At 38.5% G+C, this 19,293-nt stretch overlaps 1 protein-coding gene across 1 annotated transcript; it reads right to left on the reverse strand.

Moving 5' to 3' along the window:
- Positions 1-178: 178 nt before the first annotated feature.
- LOC125231036 lies at positions 179-9,900 on the reverse strand. Its single transcript, XM_048136376.1, has 3 exons — positions 9,747-9,900; positions 3,134-3,339; positions 179-1,197 (listed from the first exon to the last, which is right to left on the reverse strand). The coding sequence occupies exons 1-3, from the start codon at positions 9,799-9,801 to the stop codon at positions 1,060-1,062; spliced, it is 399 nt and encodes a 132-aa protein (XP_047992333.1). The 5' UTR covers positions 9,802-9,900; the 3' UTR covers positions 179-1,059.
- Between the last annotated feature and the right edge of the window lie 9,393 nt (positions 9,901-19,293).

The raw sequence follows: 19,293 nt of genomic DNA on the forward strand, positions 1-19,293 counted from the left end.
CTGGTAGCAATTGTTTAAAATAAAGAGAGGAGATTATCTAGAAATAGATTTAAGAAGGATATGAAACTTTTAGGTACCAATCACATTATAAATATCTGCATAACATCAAAACGTTTTAGGCGACATTTCGCGGGGCTACCATTTTATCAAAACAGGTAGGAAATAAGAAACACCGATATGAAAAACTAATAAATATAATAGCAAAACACAAACACAACAAATATTCTATGGCACAATAAACTTTACAGTGTCCGCGGTTAACAGATTGACAGTTACAGTGGCATTATCGTCAATTATCATATCTATTTACAGTTCGCTAAGTATCTAAATAACTTAACACGTAGCTTACATAACGAACACATAGAATGAGAACATTGAGAATCATTCAAATAAGTTACATAATCTATTTAAACATCTAATAATACCTATTATTATACAATGCTGCGGCGGGATTTCGTGGTAACAGAAAATGTAACTGAGTCAATTGAGATAGCAACTAGATCATTGCTGTTTTCAGTGTCTACTAAAAAATTGCCGAATTTGATCCAAAAACTTCGAAATGAAATAGATCGCTAACAAAAGTCGATTCTTCTGTGGACATTAGGCATAGTTATTGTGGGGCATTCCAAAAAAAGTAAACGTATTCGGAGTAGTGTATTAACCTAGGCAGATAGTAGGTCACTTTAATTCGAATTGTAAAAAAATGCATCACATGGGTACATGCCACTTTTCTGGAATACCCCTACTACTTAATTAACCATATTACATTGTTTATATCATTCAGAATTTCAAAAAAAATGAGAAAACGGGACAACGACATGAAAACCGTGAATCTAATGTTTAGTGAACTGTGTACAAAAAATTTGTAGTCACAATCCCATCCTGGGGCATGTCCACTTGAGAATAAATTTAATGTTTAGCTGTGCACCTTAATATTCGTTTATTTTTACTCGGCAACCTTCAAACATTAAATCTTTCGACTAGACTACCTACAGCCCTACGGAACCCACCGGGTTCTAGAACCTGAGTACAACGGCAGTGAGAACGTTCCACCGGGTTCTAGAACCTGAGTACAGCGGCAGTGATCAGCATGAGAAATGTGGCGGCCGCGGGGGTTGTGGCAGCGTTGCAGCCGTCTTCGAGACAGGAGCAGACTTCCTGGCGACCTCCGAAGCCGGAACGCTGGTAGCAACGACCCTGGTGGAGAAAAAAACATTTGAATAACTGTTTCAAAGCTTCTTGCCTTAGATGAGGAGTTTGGGAGGCATTTCTAAGGACTAAGCCCATATTTTCAATGAATGGAATGCAAAACTGCCTTAACCGTTACCGTGCGGATGACATGAGAGGCGTGTCAGCTAGGTTTTTTTACGTGTGGCGTGTGACACACGAGGTGTGTCATTTTAAAATCGACAATAGTTGTTCGCCGCCACGGTGTAAAGTTTTCGAAAATGGGACGCGCAACCGCGCATAGTAAAAGTTGTTCAGTATGACTTCAAAAGTCACTATGCAAAGTTTTAACGGTCCTTTTTCTTTCACTCTGTATACCTATAGCACAGTATAATAAAGAGTACTATCGCACAGTATGGCCACTCCCGCTCCCCGCTGAAAGTGCCGCCCACCCCCTCTCGGTTACCTCACAGTTACCGCCTGTCAAGAACGCGAACAGTCTACCTGTCACATTTCACTCATACAAGCATAGTACGCGTTCACCTACACGAGCTAAGACTGTATGCTAGGAATGCGCCTCTTTCAATATATTTGATCGCCAGTGTCCGAGGTGTGCCTAACTGCCTATAGCAAATAGTCGATATTACACCTCCACATTTTCATCAGTTTTGTCATTGTTAGGTACAGTTTGTTAATTGTTTGGACAGCGTAAACAGAGTACTCGTTTGCATCGATCGACTTCGGCGAACTTGCTGGTTTCAGATATTTACTCGTCTAATTGAACCTTGTCATTGAAACACGGGTCAATGAAATGTTACTTTTATTAATTTTGCCGATAAAATAAAATAAAATATTATTGATAGCAAACGTACCGTAAAGAGCGAGGGTCTGATTTCGCGTGTACCGCGAAAAATTTAATATATCATTCGGATATTAAATAGCGATAGAGAGGTAGATAACGAAATTAGAATTCTCGTTTTTCGCAGTAGGCTCTGGGTACCTAGCCAACGTCACAACACAATCGCGTACGCTAAAATATCATTATCGTAAGTTTTCGACCTCTATCGTGTAGCGCCAATACAGAAGAGATTTGGAGAGATCTAGCTAAATACGATAATGATGACATAACTAACTAACATAAGCAACTGTGACGCTAGCTAAGTATCCTAGTAAGTAAGTACCAATTGAAAAGTCCCCGTTTTCAAAAAACGAGAAGAGATATCTAAAACAGCATGAAACGGGAGCAAAATCGATACCAATTAATGGGGAGATTATCTTCCGCGACTTTAATTAACTTCATTCAGATTTATGATCCACTGAATCTCCCTGGATTAGCACTTTTAAAAGCAATATCCCAGGACCAGCGTCGATTGGTAGAAATTAGTGAATAATATTTTACAATTATTGTTCAGGTTCTAACCCTATCTTGAATTCTAAGGGTAAATGTGTCGCAGGGTACAAGGTAGTACTTTATTCTAGCTTCTCATGGACATCTAAAATAAATTCAAGCCATGGAGTGACACAGACCAGACGTGTATCCACGACTAAATGAAACTCATGTGATTCAAACACACCTTCTTCTTCAGGGGTTACGTCACTAGTATTATGCTTGTTCAATATTTTATCTCCTTAGCAACAATACGACTATATTGGTGGATATCGTGCCGAAACTAAACCCGATTTAGAACACGAATGCAGGCCAAGACTAGTTGGGTCGTAAAGTTACAGTAATTTGCTTGTCTCTATTTGCGGATAAAAGTCTATTTAATTATTTAGAGGTAAGGCCCCCAAGCGTCTTTCAAATATCATAAATCATTGATAAACATTTTGTAATTTAGACAAACACAATTATAAGAAATTCAGGTAAAACACAATAACGATTTGTTAAATTTTATTAGGAGTCTGGTATAACGGCTTTCCATAAGCCTAGGGAGTCATTGTAGCTGCTGGCTGTGGGTCTACTAACCTTGTAGCTGCTCTCATCCCAGCCACAGCCTCGGATGACCCTGCTGTCTGGCGGCATGCCGTTCATCTCGAACTCCACAATCTGTGAGATCTTTCTGCACATGGTGTCCTTGGAGCCACACTCCTTGCGAAGGGAGTCAGGTAGTTTGTCCATGAGACACCGGGAGTCGTTATGGCTGTTGCATTGGTAGCAGACGATGGCTGAACCTGGAAAGAAAATAGGATTATAGATTTACTATTACCAGAAATGTGATGGCGGAAAGACTTGGACTCGTTTTGTGATGGCTGGCGGGAGCATGCACTTGCACAGAGCCGTGATGAGTGACGGAAGACAGGGGAGGTCTTTGACCAGCAGTGGGACACAATATACCTACCTAGGCTAATAAAAATAAAATTGCTAGTAGAGATATTCATAGATGATCACTAGGGGCTCTGTGAGCTGCAGACCTTCGCGATATGCTAAGAAAGCGCAAAAGTGAAAAAGAAAGTTCTCTAAACCATTAGGTATCAATTTATCACAGTAAAGTCACGAATGTCTTAAGCGCTATTGGCGCTTAAGTCTTTTAAGGCAACTGAATCGACATACAATATAGATTCTCAGAATCTTTTTTTTTTTTATAATTAGCCTCTTTTTTGTCCCACTGCTGGGCAAAGGCCTCCCCTCGCTTTCTCCACTCGACCCTGTTGTCGGCATTTTCCCACCATTTTGGGTAGAATTTGTCCAGGTCGTCCCGCCATCTCCTTTTTGGTCTGCCTGCACCCCGGCCTGCCCCGTCTATGGTGTCAGAATCTAGTTAAAAAAAAATCACAAGAGTTGGTTGAGCATTGCGACCAATTGATGAGAACATCCGGGCATACAGTATGCAAATCCAGATAAAACGTAGACTAACCTACGATGTCACTGGTCATTAAAGTCATTTTATCGGAAGCTTAATTTATAGTTACTTCAGTTTACTTAACTTAGTTTACTTAAATTAGTTACTTCAAGTTTAGTGATTTATTAGCCAGGTAAAGTAAACCCACAGATTTCGTATAAGATCCTCAGACCGATCATGCAATACCGTTGAGATACATTCACCCCGCTTTCAGAAGTTTAACGTGGTTTACCTACGTCGAACATACCAACCTACATACACATAGTAGATACCTAATGCATTGATAACTTCACGAATCTAATTTACATTTGGAGTACCTGTCTTAGCTGAAGTGACAATTGCTAACGCTACTTTTCGATCGGAACGCAGTCTGGCTTTGTCGCACCTATACAGAAGGTCGACAGAGAAAAGCTACGATACTCTTACATCAACTCTTATGAAGCGTAGCCGATCTGACATTGTCTAAGTGCCCTGTCTCTGCTTACTTATTCCCTTAGATCCTTCGAGCGTTGCCCCTGCATAATAAAGGTTGTAGGTATACATTGCTGACGTAACTACTTCATTTCTCCGGAGAACAAGGGATGTGAGCGCAAACAACCTTTAATATAACCTGGGGGTATTCACAAAGTTTGTAAATAACAAACCGACAAAACTTAAAAAACACACTGACAAAACCGTGGTATAAATTCGATTAATTTATATTCTTTTCCCCTCACTAGCTCGGAAACACGTGTTTTGTCCTTTAATACCAGCGGGTAAAAACGCATTTTATCCACTAGTGGGTAAAGTAATTTGACCTTGAATAAAGTCAAATTAACTGCTTTAAAATTGATAAAAGTAGGTGAATCTAGTAATAAAGATGATTTACCACCTGTGGAACTACTGGAAGCAGTGATAAACGCATTTTTTGCGTTGTAGTTTCCTCGCTATAATGAGGGGAAAAGTTTTGTGTTACACTCGGGTGCAAATGTATGCTTGCTTCTCGTGTGTTAAAAAACTCGCCAAGTTCAGGATTCTATTCTCGAACCACTCGCTTCGCTCGTGGTTCAACTATAGAATCCTTTCACTTGCTCGTTTTTCAATTCCACACTCGGCGTTAAAATACAACTTTGCCCCCTTGTATAACAAATAACTATTTTCCATGCACCTGGCAAAAAAAGGATAGAAATTAAAACGTGTCAAACTCGAACATCGTAGTGTCGTCCCTTTCTCAATACGTGTGAGAAAACGCGAACATAGTAGTGTTTGACAACTGTACGAGTACGTATAAGAAAGGCTATCTTTGAACGATTGTCAAATGGCTAGCCCCTAGGTCTAGAGTGACTAGTCTACATCACTGCGAAGGTCTTTGAGAGTTCCCTTGATGTAATAGGGTTCTTGCCCGCGGTTATATTCTGTAGATGAATTTCTCTGCTTATCCAAAGCTTTCAAAGCAGAATTAATAATAACATTGAAAGGTCTTTTTGAAGTTTTTGAAGCTAATCGGCCGAAATACACACAATGTTAGCTTAGCTATATACATATAATTACATATGTGCAGGTACAGTTAGAATCAAAAGAAACGAATCAGACCCAAAATGTACTAAATAGTTATAGAATCTTTTAGCCACGGACTGTAGAGATATCTATTAGTGCGTTTTCACATTATCCGATCCGATATCGGATGTCGGACCGATATCCCATGCATTACAGGCGCCATCTTGGATTTTTTCTATTGAAATCCTTCCGACATCCGATATCGGATCGGATAATATGAAAACGGTCTTAGCCTAAGACCGTTTTCACGTTATACCTAAGACCATCATACCTAAGACTCTTAGGTATGATAATAATAGATATTTAATGCATAAGGTTTTCAAGCAAAAGATTGGACGCTTTAACAGGTAATTCATATAAGAGCAAATTTTGAACCTATCAACATAAATAATTATGTACATCAATGCTGACTATAGAACTTTATAAAGACTTTATAAATAGTTGCCTATACAATATGTACATATATACTCGTAGTATAGCAACTTCGTTGAAATATTAAATTCTTGCCCTTTCAAGATAGCCATTACTCAGCTATCGCGTCAAAACGAATTTGGATCTACAAATAGCTTTTACTGTTTCATAACTTGTAGCCAATAGTAACATCGTTAACGCTCCGTGGCGAAGAATACATCACCACCACTACAGAGGAGCGATAGAGAGATATAACTGGCTATTTTGGCTACGGAACCAACCAGCCTAACCAAAATGACAATCGTTTACGCTAGACGCCCATCGAAACGCAGTCTCTCTGTCACGCCGATACGGAATGAGCGATAGAGATATCTACGGATAAGGGTATTATCGTAAGCGTTAGTGCATTTGGCTACGTGCCCATCAGGTAAAAGGACTGAAGTTATGTAAATGAATAAGCCGAAAGAAAATAGATTTTAAGTTTTAGACTTTAGGTTGGTAATTGTTTATCATAATAGCAAACGTTTGAGTCAGATATTGTCCGATATTAATGGAAAGCCTCCCTTTTATTGCTGTTTAAGTGTTTCCATTTCATGAAATATGCGGACGGTTCAATATTTCAGCAGTTCTCGATAAGTTTGTACACAATAATTAAGGAAAAAGTTAAATTTGTTTTTATTAATTCCTATTTTGTTACCAAGATTTTGTTGATAAATTGAGATTTTATTAAGTTTTATTTCGTCAAAGGTTCTCTAGTATCTACAGCGTGTGTATTCCATACGGGCGAATATCTTAATAACGATTAGTATCGGACCCAAGGAGCCTAACTACATGTTTTCTTTTTGAACAGACGAGATTTTTTTTTCATATATAATAATTCAGCACGCAATGTATTACGTCCACATCAATTAGCGTACCTACCTAATTGTCATTACGACATGACGTTTATGTCATGTGAAATTAAGTTGAACGGCGTACATTGCCGCTTGGTCAGATTTAAAAAAATAATTACTCTTAATTAATAACACTTTTTTACAAAATAATTATCCTATACGATTCGTTTGATCAGATACTACAACTGGATACATTATTCGCCCGTATGGAATCCACACGCGGTATATTTTCTTAATTATAACAATTAACCCGTATATATCTTACGAAAGTCGACATATATTACTAAATATTGGTAACAAAATAGGATCAATTAAAATTTGCTGACGTGACTATGTACAAAGTTGCCAGGAACTGCTCATTTATATATTTTAACCAAATACGAAGAAGGAGACGCTTTTCTTAAGAATTATTTTACAATGTAGAAATTATAAAGATTGTTTTTATACAATTAAATTTATAGATCGCGTCAGTAAACAGGTTGTAAGAAGGTTGTAAACTATTACAATACTTAGGGCTACTTGCATTAACGAAAATGGAGGGTTAACCCACCATTTTATATGGAATTTGACAGTTGACGGCCCACTAACCCTGAGTTAAGTGGTTGGTGCAAGAGGGCCTTAGTGATTTTACAAAGCAAAGGCACAGTATAATAAAGAGTACTATCGTACAGTATGGCCACTCCCGCTCTCCGCTGAAAGTGCCGCCCCTCTCGGCTACCTCACAGTTACCGCCTGTCAAAAACGCGAATAGTTGACTTGTCATATTTCACTCATACTTACAAGCATAGTACGCGTTCACCTACACGAGCTTAGACTGTGTGTTAGGAACGCGCCTCTTTCATATATTTGATCGCCAGTGTCCGAGATGTGGCAAAGGCCTATACAGTCAGATAAGGTCAAGGCGTCGTCTTCTATTATTCTATTGGATTAAATGAGATGAGACAGGATTATTTTTAAATGTAAATGGAATTTCGTTGAATAGATAAGGAAGTTTCAAAATGTTGGCCAATCAAGATAAAATATCACATTTTTTACGAACACATAAAATATGTCAGGATCGTAGTAAATGGAAATCCGTGATCTCTGCCTACCCCTCTGGGAAACAGGCGTGATTGTATGTATGTATGTATGTATGTACATAAAATATGTGGAAGTATAGGTACATATTATAGGTATAGGACTACATTTATGTCAACTACTTCTATGCCAACTCTACTTTGGTAACGTGAACTATTATACCGGGTGCCCGGTAATTAATGGACAACCTTTTAACCACCAAGAGGGCACCTTATACTGGTCCAGAAAATCGACTTTAATGTTTAGTAAAAGTTGCGTTGTCGAGATTTTCACACTTTTTAAAATTTTAATACTACCTAAAATTTTAAAAAGTGTGAAAATCTCGATAACCAGGCGACTTTTACTAAACCTTAATGTCGGTTTTCTGGACCAGTATAAGGTGCCCTCTTGGTGGTTAAAAGGTTGTCCATTAATTACCGTGCACCCGGTATATATGGCTTTAGTTTAGCCCGTTCAAATTTAAGTTATGAAAAAAAAAAACTCGAAGACATATCCGATTCATATCATATCTGGATTTAATATTTGACCTTTCCTGAAGTTCGTATTGATGCGAATATACACAGTAGGAAGATAACCAAGTAATGAAAGGCGTGCCATAGAAGTAACCACAACTACATCATCGGGCAATGAACGAACATAAATAAATAAATGCTTCGCTACCAATATGTTTATGTTTAGGCTATTTTCAGATTCGCACGCTTAGAAAATTCAGCTCCGGCTTTGACCGACATGTTTCACTAGGTTTATTGAGTTGTGAATGCCGGCAGTACAGGAGACGATTTTTTCATTTTTAACCAGTTAAAAATATTCAGAATTGTAAGTCAACTATAAAATGTTATAAGTCGGGATATAGAATTTTAAAATTTTATAGTTATGGTTATAGTTTTAGTTTTTTAGATGTAATAAATAATATGTATATGTAACTAACATAGGTTTAAGGGAATGTATACTACTAACACTACGGATTTTTTCCGAAAAAATAATTATTGAATTGAATTGAATTGAATAAAAAAAGCGTTTTTATTTCACGATAAAAATATACGAGTACACTAATATTAACGTGCTCTCTATTCATTCATATTATTGTCATACTTGTCATAATAAAATTTTTCTGCATGAATGAAAGTATCTTTTCAGAGAAAATGGGCTCATTCCTTAGTGGACGCATAATCATACACATCGGCATAAAATACTGATGACTTTTGATAAAACTATCATATTGTTTTTCCGATCCTAAAATTATCTCCATTTAAAATTTTATCAAAATCGGGTTGTTTAACTTCAACACGTAATAACAGAAACCTAGATAATGTTACATCGTATTTATGATATTTGTAGACATTACTCTGCGAACCTGCAAAAATATTTGTAAAGTTCTATCTTATTTGTAGAGCCCACGTAGAGCCATTAAGATCTCTACGATGTGTAGCGTCGCTGGATAAGATATAACTAGCAAACAAGTAGCTAGAGTCAGCAGATACACAAATTACACAATCCTTTATTTCATGTTGTTCGTTTTAATATAGATAGGTACTTAATGTTATTTGCGGAAAACATTACATTTAGACACAACTGTGATTACAATATTTATTATTTCCATTAAAAACCGATTAAAAACAAAACGAAATAATAAATAAAAAAACATTCATTTTAAAATTGGGTTCTATTTAAAATAGACAGTAGCCCTAATAACTAAACATTAAGGCGGGAAACTTTTAAACATATCATGTACTGAAAATTTTCCATCATAAATTAAGGTGTACAAAAGGTACCTCCATCTCTCATCACAAATGGTCACTCAACTAATTTAAATTCAACAAACCTTGATGTAGCAAACTGCACAAAACTGCCAAAAAGCACAGCGTCAGAGCGGCCATTTTGAAAAAAAGCGGAATTAACCGGTTAGTCGCGTGGCCAGCGGGCGGTGTTCGACGAGCGACTGAGAGCTGTGTGGTGCAAACCACCGCGTAGAGGTTATATCCACGTCCTAAATAAGCGGTTATCCAATTGAGTAATTCTACAAATTGACGGTAACACGTGAATACCGATTGGTGTAATCGTTTTTGAATTCCTAGGAGCGGTTAAGGTGTGTCCATCTGTCCGTCAGATCCTTGGACTTTATTACAATGGCGGTGCATGAGCACTGCATTGCTTTTATCGCGGATGCGCTTTGTCGAGATGTGATAAGGGTGATACTCGCAAACTGTAAGTGCGTTTTCACATTATCCGATCCGATATCGGATGTCGGACGGATATCCCAGACCCATACATTACAGGCGCCACCTTGATTTTTTCTATTGAAATCCTTCCGACATCCGATATCGGATCCGATATCCCTTTCTATCACACTAATACGTCGGAAAGGGACAAACGAACTTTATCGGCTTGGTAACTTTAAAGGTTTTTTTAAGATATTGATATTTATGTAAGTTAGTCGTTAATAGTACCTGATTGAGCGTATATCAGTTTAAATTACCTGTCTTAGCAGGTAACGTCAGGATGCAGTAAATATAGGACTTGTAAGAATGACGACACCAGCATTTAGGTTAATCTAATTACCTAAACAAGTCTGTGTGTCACCTCGTATGTCTACCATACCATTGTATTAATAATAAATAAATAAATATTATAGGACATTGTTACACAGATTCACTGAGTCCCACGGTAAGCTCAAGAAGGCTTGTGTTGCAGGTACTCAGACAACGATATATATAATATATAAATACTTATATACATAGAAAACATCCATGACTCAGGAACAAATATCTGTGCTCATCACACAAATAAATGCCCTTACCTGGATTCGAACCCGGGACCGCGGCGTAGCAGGCAAGGTCACTACCGACTGCGCCAGACCGGTCGTCTTTGAATCTTTTCTTAATCCCACAGGTAGATACATCCTTACAATACAATAATGGATATACCATTGCACCTACTGAGGCACCTTGAGGTATGCCAAGTGCATTGCATACATAATTTATGCATGATTAACGATGGCTTTCCAACTAAGAAGGGTCCTGCTTCATGCTCAGTAGAATAAGTATATGTGTCTTTAATTTGCAGAAGGGTCCTGCGTATGCAAGGATCTTTTTATAGGGATTTTTTATTATGATTAAGAGGGGGCCAAGAGTCTCACTGTCACTAAAATACCGGTTGAAAACGGTGACTTGCCTATTATTTTCAGTGACAATTTTCTGAATTCGAACGCGTGAGACTCAAAAATCGGCCCGCAGATTGTGTTCTTCTTTTAAGGATCGGATTTATTTTATGATACAAAGATTTTTAAAAGAGCTACATCAGGAATATTTTGGACTGAAGGTATAGGGTGATAGCATGTTCCTCTGAATTAATTGTGGAATTTCCAACGATATTCTGATGAAATGGTCCTTGTGAAACAACGTGCCAAATATATGTAGTTATGTACTTACACAAGATTTTATTGCTGATGTGATAAGGTTGTGAATACATATTCTTGGCACTGTCCGCAACCATATTTAATACCTTGATTGTACAATTTGTATATGGAGAATAAGGACCATTATGAGATGGAAAGCCACATATGTGGCGTTCTCAAATAAAAATGACCCTGTAGTCGACTCTGTTCACTCAGCTCAGGGTGGCTAGCCGAATGGCACAATCGCTCACGAAACGCTCACGAAACGAAGCGCTAGTAGATATCTATCTCTATCGCGCTTGCGTATTCTATCTATGGCGGGGCCTGGCCCCGTAGCCGAATGGCATTTCTCCGACGCCAAACGAAAGCGATACGCCGCTGGCTCTGTCGCGCCAATACGCAAGCGCGATAGAGATAGATATCTACTAGCGCTTCGTTTCGTGAGCGTTTCGTGAGCGATTGTGCCATTCGGCTAGCCACCCTGATCACTTGGGTGAATTGGGTAAACTATAAATCTTTTTGCTCGACTTGGCGGGGGCACTACCGTGCCCCCAGATATACCGTGTAGTGACGGGTTAAGAATTTCACCACCCTCTTTCTTCCCGTGGGTGTCGTAGAAGTCGACTGTGGGATACGGGTTAAATTGTGGCGTAGGCGAGAGGCTGGCAATCTGTCACTGCAATGTCACAATTTTCGTTTTCTTTCAACCCCTTTTTGCCAAGAGTGGCACTGAAACTTGAGTAGTTCATGTGCTCTGCCTACCCCTTTATGGGATACAGGCGTGATTGTATGTGTGTATGTGTATGTGTATAAATATACTTTGTTCACTTTAATATCATTGTCAAATTCGAGCTAACGTTTTCGTTTACTCATAAAGACAAAATTACCGTACATTCGCCGTACATTGCCGGTTCAACAATGAAATACTGACGCTGAGTAATAATGTTAATTATCAACCCAGAACTAGGCACAAAATTTTCAATGTCAAGTGTCAGGTCACTGTGGTGAAACAGGCCACTGGAACCTTTTGCTAGAGAACGCCACGTATGTAGGCAGATCATATAATAGTCGGAGGATATTTCGTGATCCCCGTGTCGTGTCTGTAAACGGTGGTATCCTGTGCACAGGCGAAGGGGGATGTGGCTATTCAGATGTCATTATAAGCTAAAATAAGATAGGCCATCTGTAAAACATTTAAGATTCATATTTCTAAAGCCCAAAAGTCCCGACTCAAGATTTGCCAGCGAGTAATGGAGCGCAGCATACTTGGAGTCCGCAGAACCGATCGGGTTAGGAACACCGAACTGCGCTCCAAAACTGGTATTGTAGATGTGGGTGTTAAGTCTGCAAGGCTCAAGTGGGATTGGGCAGGACATGTCTGCCGAATGCATCCAGATCGGTGGGCCAAATTGGCTACCGACTGGACACCACAGATTAGCCGGGGCAGAGGTAGGCCAAAGAAAAGATGGCGGGATGACCTCGACGCATTTTGCAGCGACTGGCCGGAGCAGGCGGCAAATCGTGATGAGTGGCATGGCGGAAGAAAGGGGAGGCCTTTGCCCAGCAGTGGGATACAATTATAGGCTAGGAAAAAAAAAATTTAAATTAAATTTCGCGAACTCAAACTTTCGACTTTCTGCATTGCCGAAGCAGCCACTATGACCAAGGCTGACCAACACAGCCATGGAGGCCTGCTGGATGTGTGCGAGTTTTTCCATGCCGTCTCTCAATTCCTTTAATCCTTCCTTCCTTTACTTTAAAAATATGTTGTACCTACGCTCACAGACGCCTCTGTATGTTCAACTTTTGACGCATACTTATTAGGGCATTTTCAAAAATTCCGATCCAAAATTAGTGACAGTTGTTAACAAAAACTAACTCGATGTCAGTTTTGTGATGGCAGTTAGGAATAAAATTTGTTTAAACAATAATTTGTCATGTTCTAAATGTAGATGATTGCTTGTGGTTTATGTAATTAACACAAAAACAATGCTTTATTACCGGCACAAAACTGACGTCGAGTCAATTTTTGTTAACAACTGTCACTAATTTTGGGTCAAAATTTTTGAAAATGACCATTATAAGCCACTTTCAGTTTCCACGTAACAGTGAAGATTGTGGTGGATTTCATGATTACAAAAACTTTGCCTTCATACATGGAATGGTCATAATGGTGACTCTTTAATTGTTACTCTTAAATAGTAGTTTTTTCTTATTAATATTTTTTTTGTACTGAAACGACGGTTCTGTTAAACCTACAATAAAATGGTAAGTGTTATAAATTCATTAAACGCGATATTAAATCCGTTTATATCTTTTAATTTCATGTAAAATCAAATTAGAAAATAAAAATCACAAGTTTAATTTTACGGACATTGTCAAGAGTAACCAACACCTCATTCACTGTACTCTCACGATTGCAATCCCAATTGATATAACGCAGGACTTCCTCCAATCTGCGGTCGCCAGGACGAAAATACACACAGACACACAACACACCACACAAACAACCATAACTCCTTCCCCAGAGGGGCAGAAATCCTTTGAATCCATAACCAATTTGTAGTCTCACGTGAGCATAATACTCCAGATATTATAAAAGAAGAATGGATCTTGTTAAAAGGGGTTAGAGTCGCGTTTGTGTTTGGGTGTTTTTATGTCATGCCAAGGTAGGTTTTGAATTAGATAATGTGGTTTTTATTCAGCCTATTGCATTGAAGGATTTTTCCTATACTAGTAAAACGTTCCTGATTTCAGGTTATAATGATCAACAGTGATCGGAGCTATGAGAGTAAAGCTTTAACAAAACCTTAGAGCGGACATAAATTTAAAATAAAACCAAGATTATTATTTTTAGATCAATGTTAAATTTGATTATATACCTGAATCCAAGATTTCTAATACATTATTACAAGGGTATTCATATTTTCATGGCTGTAAGTACTCTAATGTCCACTTAGCAAGTTTTGTTAAAGTTTTGCTCCCATAGTTCCGATCACTGATGATCAAAGATGAATATACTTACTCGCGCATAAGATGGAGGAAGAGACATCATGAAAATAGTAGATTGTGCTAGGGTGCAAATTACATTTTGCTGATATGATTATTCGCAAGGGCGTAATTGAAATAAAATTATTGAATCCTGAGCGTAGCGAAGAATTCTAAAACAGAACATGTTTTATACTGGCAACATTAAGTCCTTGAACAGAAAAGTGCCACTTTGCTCCCCCCTATCAGTCGATTATTTCACGTCTATGAGAAAGAGCGTAGCCGTGTTTGCATAGATAATCGTCAATTATGAAAAGGAACTACCCAAAATAAAAATAAAAACTAAAATACAAACGTCCGGAACACTTATTATATTTTATGTACACGATTTAGTTTGCAAACCTACTTAGCTATCGAGTTTTGAAAGTCAGTTTTAGCCCAACTCACCCCAAATTACGGAACCGATCACCCGATATAAAATATTGAAGTTGACATACCATCACACAATGTTGTTGCTATTTTATTTCCCTGAAACTAGGTTATTTCTAGTTTCGGAATTTCAGTTGCAACATGGCTGCGTAGTGAAAGGATTTTCTCAACACATCCATAGGCTCTCTTCGAAAATGGATAAGAAAGTTGTTTTTTACCCGGAGTGCAAAGTAAACTCATACAAATTTTAACTTCATGCCCAAAGCTGATTGGTAGAATTGACTTTTTAAATGATGATTTTGAATCTAAAGTGCTTATTAAATTGATGGATCAAGCAACGTGGCCGAATGGCATTTCTGCGACGCGAAGGACAGAAATGTAGTCTGACTCTGTCGCTCCAATACGCAAGAGCGATAGAGATAGATAGCTACGAAAGAAATGTATTATCGTGAGCGTTGCTTGAGTTTTTATGCATTTGGCTACGCACATAGATCTGACTTGCTACGTGCATGCTTACGAATCGTAGCATGTCGTAGCAAAATCTTGTCCCGTAGCAAGCTATTTTGGAATGAATTACGTACAAGAAGTTGGCAGAGCACACAGAACTGCTCAAGCTTGAACTCTTAGCAATAAAGGGGTTGAAAGAAAACAGAATTGGGGTATTGCAGTGAGAATGAAACCTTTATAAAGTAGGTATAAATACTACAGTACACTTCTACAACACCCACAGAAAGAAAAGGGGTGGTGAAGCTCTTAAGGCTGCTTTCAAAAAAAACGTCAAAAGAATGTAAAATTGATAGTTTTAGTCGGTGAAATACTACACTTTCCGTTATCCAATAGATTTATTTAAATCAAGTTCCAGTTAGAGCATCTTATTATCTTGATTTTTATAAGACTGGATTTTTGAAAACTAACTCACTAAATTAATTATGAATTTTTCTCTAATGCACGTTTAGAAAAACGCACGTATAGAGCTGAATCAGTCGATCTTATTTGTAAAATTTGGACAATTTTGAATATTAAAACGGGTAAATTTATAATTCGTATATCCTGTACCACAATCATTTCAGACTAGATTTTTATTTTAAGTTTTTGAAAAAGAGTAAACTAGCCTAAGGCGAATTCAATTTTTTCAGAAATTACCTAAAATTAAGTGACAATTTCTTTGAAAATCTACATCACATCGAAGTAAGTTTTGTACTAAATTAATCTGCAACGTTTACTTAAATTGCTGTTATGCCTTAGTGATTATAAATTTCTATTATTGATTTTTGCCAATTTTTGAAAACGAGCCTTCACCGGTACAATTATTACCACTTTTGGACATTTTCTCATATTTTGTTAGACCAAGTAGAAAAAGTCCTATAATGTGATATATATTTATAAACTACTCGCAAAGCCCTTTAATTTGATACCACACACAGTATGATCGAGCGTTCGGTTGCGATTTCACTATTTTTAACACGAAAGCCCTCTTAAGACGTCACCACATGTAGGAGGGGAATTAATTAATAATAACCACAAAATGAAAATGAATAAAGGTTTACTAAAATCGTTTTTTGATAATATTAATATATTCGGAAATAATCGCTCTTAAAGGAAAAAAAAGTGTCCCCCCCCCCTTTAACTTTTGAACCATATGTTTAAAAAATATGAAAAAAATCACAAAAGTAAAACTTTATAAAGACTTTCTAGGAAAATTGTTTTGAACTTGATAGGTTCAGTAGTTTTTGAGAAAAATACGGAACGAACGGAACCCTACACTGAGCGTGGCCCGACACGCTCTTGGCCGGTTTGTTTTGTCTGAAAGCTGAGTTAGTCGGGAGTGTTCTTAGTCATGTTTCATGAAAATCGGTCTACTATGTCGCGGTCGGGGTTTTTCTCAAAATTTTAATTTTTTTAAGTGCAGTAGAGTGTAGAGTAGAGAGTGCAGTTATACATATGTTTTTATGAGTTTTTTTTATCTCTGTTCATCCAACTAGTGTGCTGCGCCCGCTGGTTCATCTCAGAAATCAGGTCGAGGTTAGACCTCGCAAGGTGTATATTTCACGGTGACTCTAATGAGACGCACTTAGGTGTCAGACGCTAAGGCCGTCCCTTAGGTCTAAGTCCGACAGGAAATGTACAACTTGCAGAACATTCTCAATAAAAAAAATGGGGGACACCTTACACAGATCTATCTAGCCCCAAACCATGAACGATTTAATACCGGACTGACAAATAAAAAAAAAATTAAAACATATATTATAGGACATTCTTACACAGATTGGCTGACGCCCACGGTAAGGTCAAGAAGGCTTGTGTTGTGGGTACTCAGACAACGATATATATAATATATAAATACTTATATACATAGAAAACATCCATGACTCTGGAACAAATATCTGTGCTCATCACATAAATAAATGCCCTTACCGGGATTCGAACCCGGGACCGCGGCGCAGCAGACAAAGCCCATACAAAAAAGCGTACCCCTAAAATGTATAGGGCTTTTAGGCTTAAAACTAGATGGCGCTGTTTCGCAGCCTGAAAGTGGCCAAAATACTACTATACTACTAGTATACTTACTTACTTACTTCACTGGCTCAGCGACCTAAAAAGGATCTTGGCCTCCGACACAAGAGGTCGCCACTCTGCCCTATCCTGCGCCACTTCACGCCAGTTGGGTACACCGAGCGCGAACAGGTCTTTCAGGGCTTCCTCGCACCAGCGATATCTGGGACGCCCACGCACCAAAATATCATATTAGAGCTGCTTCAAGTTTATACAGCTCCAATATCCGCCTCAGCCATGAGTGAGGCACCGAATCATAATCATAATATTTATTATGTACCAGTGTATTATATATAGCACACAAATAATTGACCAAATCGTTGCAAAGTTATCTTGGTCTTGCCATTATTACCTTTTTCTTTGTCTTCATACGGCCAAAGACCGCACAAAGACTCGAGTCACGAGGTAATCATCCAGACAGACAGACACGCAACCAGACTCAGGATATTAGATTATCATAATTACTGTAATTCGCGTAAGTGGTGCCGGGTTCAAATCCCGGTTGACCGCCATACAGATGTATGTAGGAACAGTGTATGTACTTTCAACCAATTGGAACCCTTAGGCTAGGCCACTCTACAACCATGTCAAAATGACAAGCGGTAAGAGATTACTTGCAATCTGGTTTATAACGTCACTATGACATAGTTCTACAGTGGCCTAGGGTTCCAATTGGTTGACTGTACTTACTAATAAACTAGTATGAACTGTGAAGCGTTTCAGTAGGTACTTAATATTGGTTAATAGAAACTCGTTATATCCAGAATGTTGGCTTTCAATTTGAAATCCAAATTAATAATTAATTGAACCTAATGCCACTTGAGCAAGCGAGAGATTCTAATAATGAGCCGCGAGCGTAGCGAGTGGTTCAGAGTGCGGAATCTGGAGCAGAAATTTCGACACCGAGCACAACACGCGGCATATGGTACAGTTGAGCATTTCTTTTTTTTTCGCCACTTTTATGAAATGTGATATATTTGAAAAAAAAAATGGTATTTGTGCAAATGCACAAACGCTTTCGATAGTTACGTTACGATAATATCAATATCGTAGCTAACTATCTCTATCCCTCTGCCTTATTGGCGCGACACAGAGCCAGACTGCGTTTCGTTCGGCGTCTAGCGTCAATGATTGTCATTTTGGCTAGGCTGGCTAAAGTGGCTAAGCGCTGGCGCTGGTCGTCCGTTAATATTACTAGAGGTAGAACTAGTAGTTAAGTTTGTAATAATAATAAACCATTCCCATGGGTATCGTAAAACTAGATTTATTAAGTTCCTGGAATGATCCTAGGAATATCATCATCCTCCTTACGTTATCCCGGCATTCGCCGCAGCTCATGGGAGCCTGGGGTCCGCTTTGACAACTCATCATTCGCCTGCCCTTATCCCATTCATTTGGGGTCGGCGCAGCATGTCTTCCGCTTTGACAACTAATCCCAAGATTTGGCATAGGCACTAGTTTTACGAAAGCGACTGCCATCTGACCTTCCAACCCGAGGGGTAACTAGGCCTTATTGGAATTAGTCCGGTTTCCTCACGATGTTTTTCCTTCACCGAAAAGCGACTCATCAAATGACAACAGATCCAAACTCATTGGTACGAGCCGGGGTTCGAACCCGCGACCTCCGGATTGAAAGTCACACGCTCGTACCGCTGGGCCACCAGCGCTTCAATGATCCTAGAAATATGTTATACAATATTTGAGGACATCTAAGTAGTATGGCCATTTGATAATAACTACACTATTAGGATCACTAAATCGGTCTACTTATACTGATTTGCATACACCCACTGCAGATTGTAGTGGGGCGTGCCTACGCAAACAATATCATCCAAATAAATTGTCCAAGAACATATCTGGCCCTGCTTAGTGCCGCGGCAGCCGTTGCTACAGACAATACCGAAACAGAAGATGCTAGACTCGATCAATCATAGCCCAGTCACCTGACGGGACTGGTCGGTTCACTCAAGAAAATACCACAAACGCCTCGCAAATATATGCACCA

Source organism: Leguminivora glycinivorella, chromosome 11 (genome assembly GCF_023078275.1).
Source record: "Leguminivora glycinivorella isolate SPB_JAAS2020 chromosome 11, LegGlyc_1.1, whole genome shotgun sequence".
In the NCBI taxonomy this organism is placed as follows: domain Eukaryota; kingdom Metazoa; phylum Arthropoda; class Insecta; order Lepidoptera; family Tortricidae; genus Leguminivora; species Leguminivora glycinivorella.

Bases quoted from the DNA above. Each gene is read 5' to 3' on its own strand.
- LOC125231036 (XM_048136376.1), bottom strand. From the start codon at position 9,801: ATGGCCGCTCTGACGCTGTGCTTTTTGGCAGTTTTGTGCAGTTTGCTA. The intron at 3,340-9,746 runs GTTTGTTGAATT...TTTTCTTTCCAG, and splicing joins GTGCAGTTTGCTACATCAAG to GTTCAGCCATCGTCTGCTAC. The intron at 1,198-3,133 runs GTTAGTAGACCC...TTTCTCCACCAG, and splicing joins GGGATGAGAGCAGCTACAAG to GGTCGTTGCTACCAGCGTTC.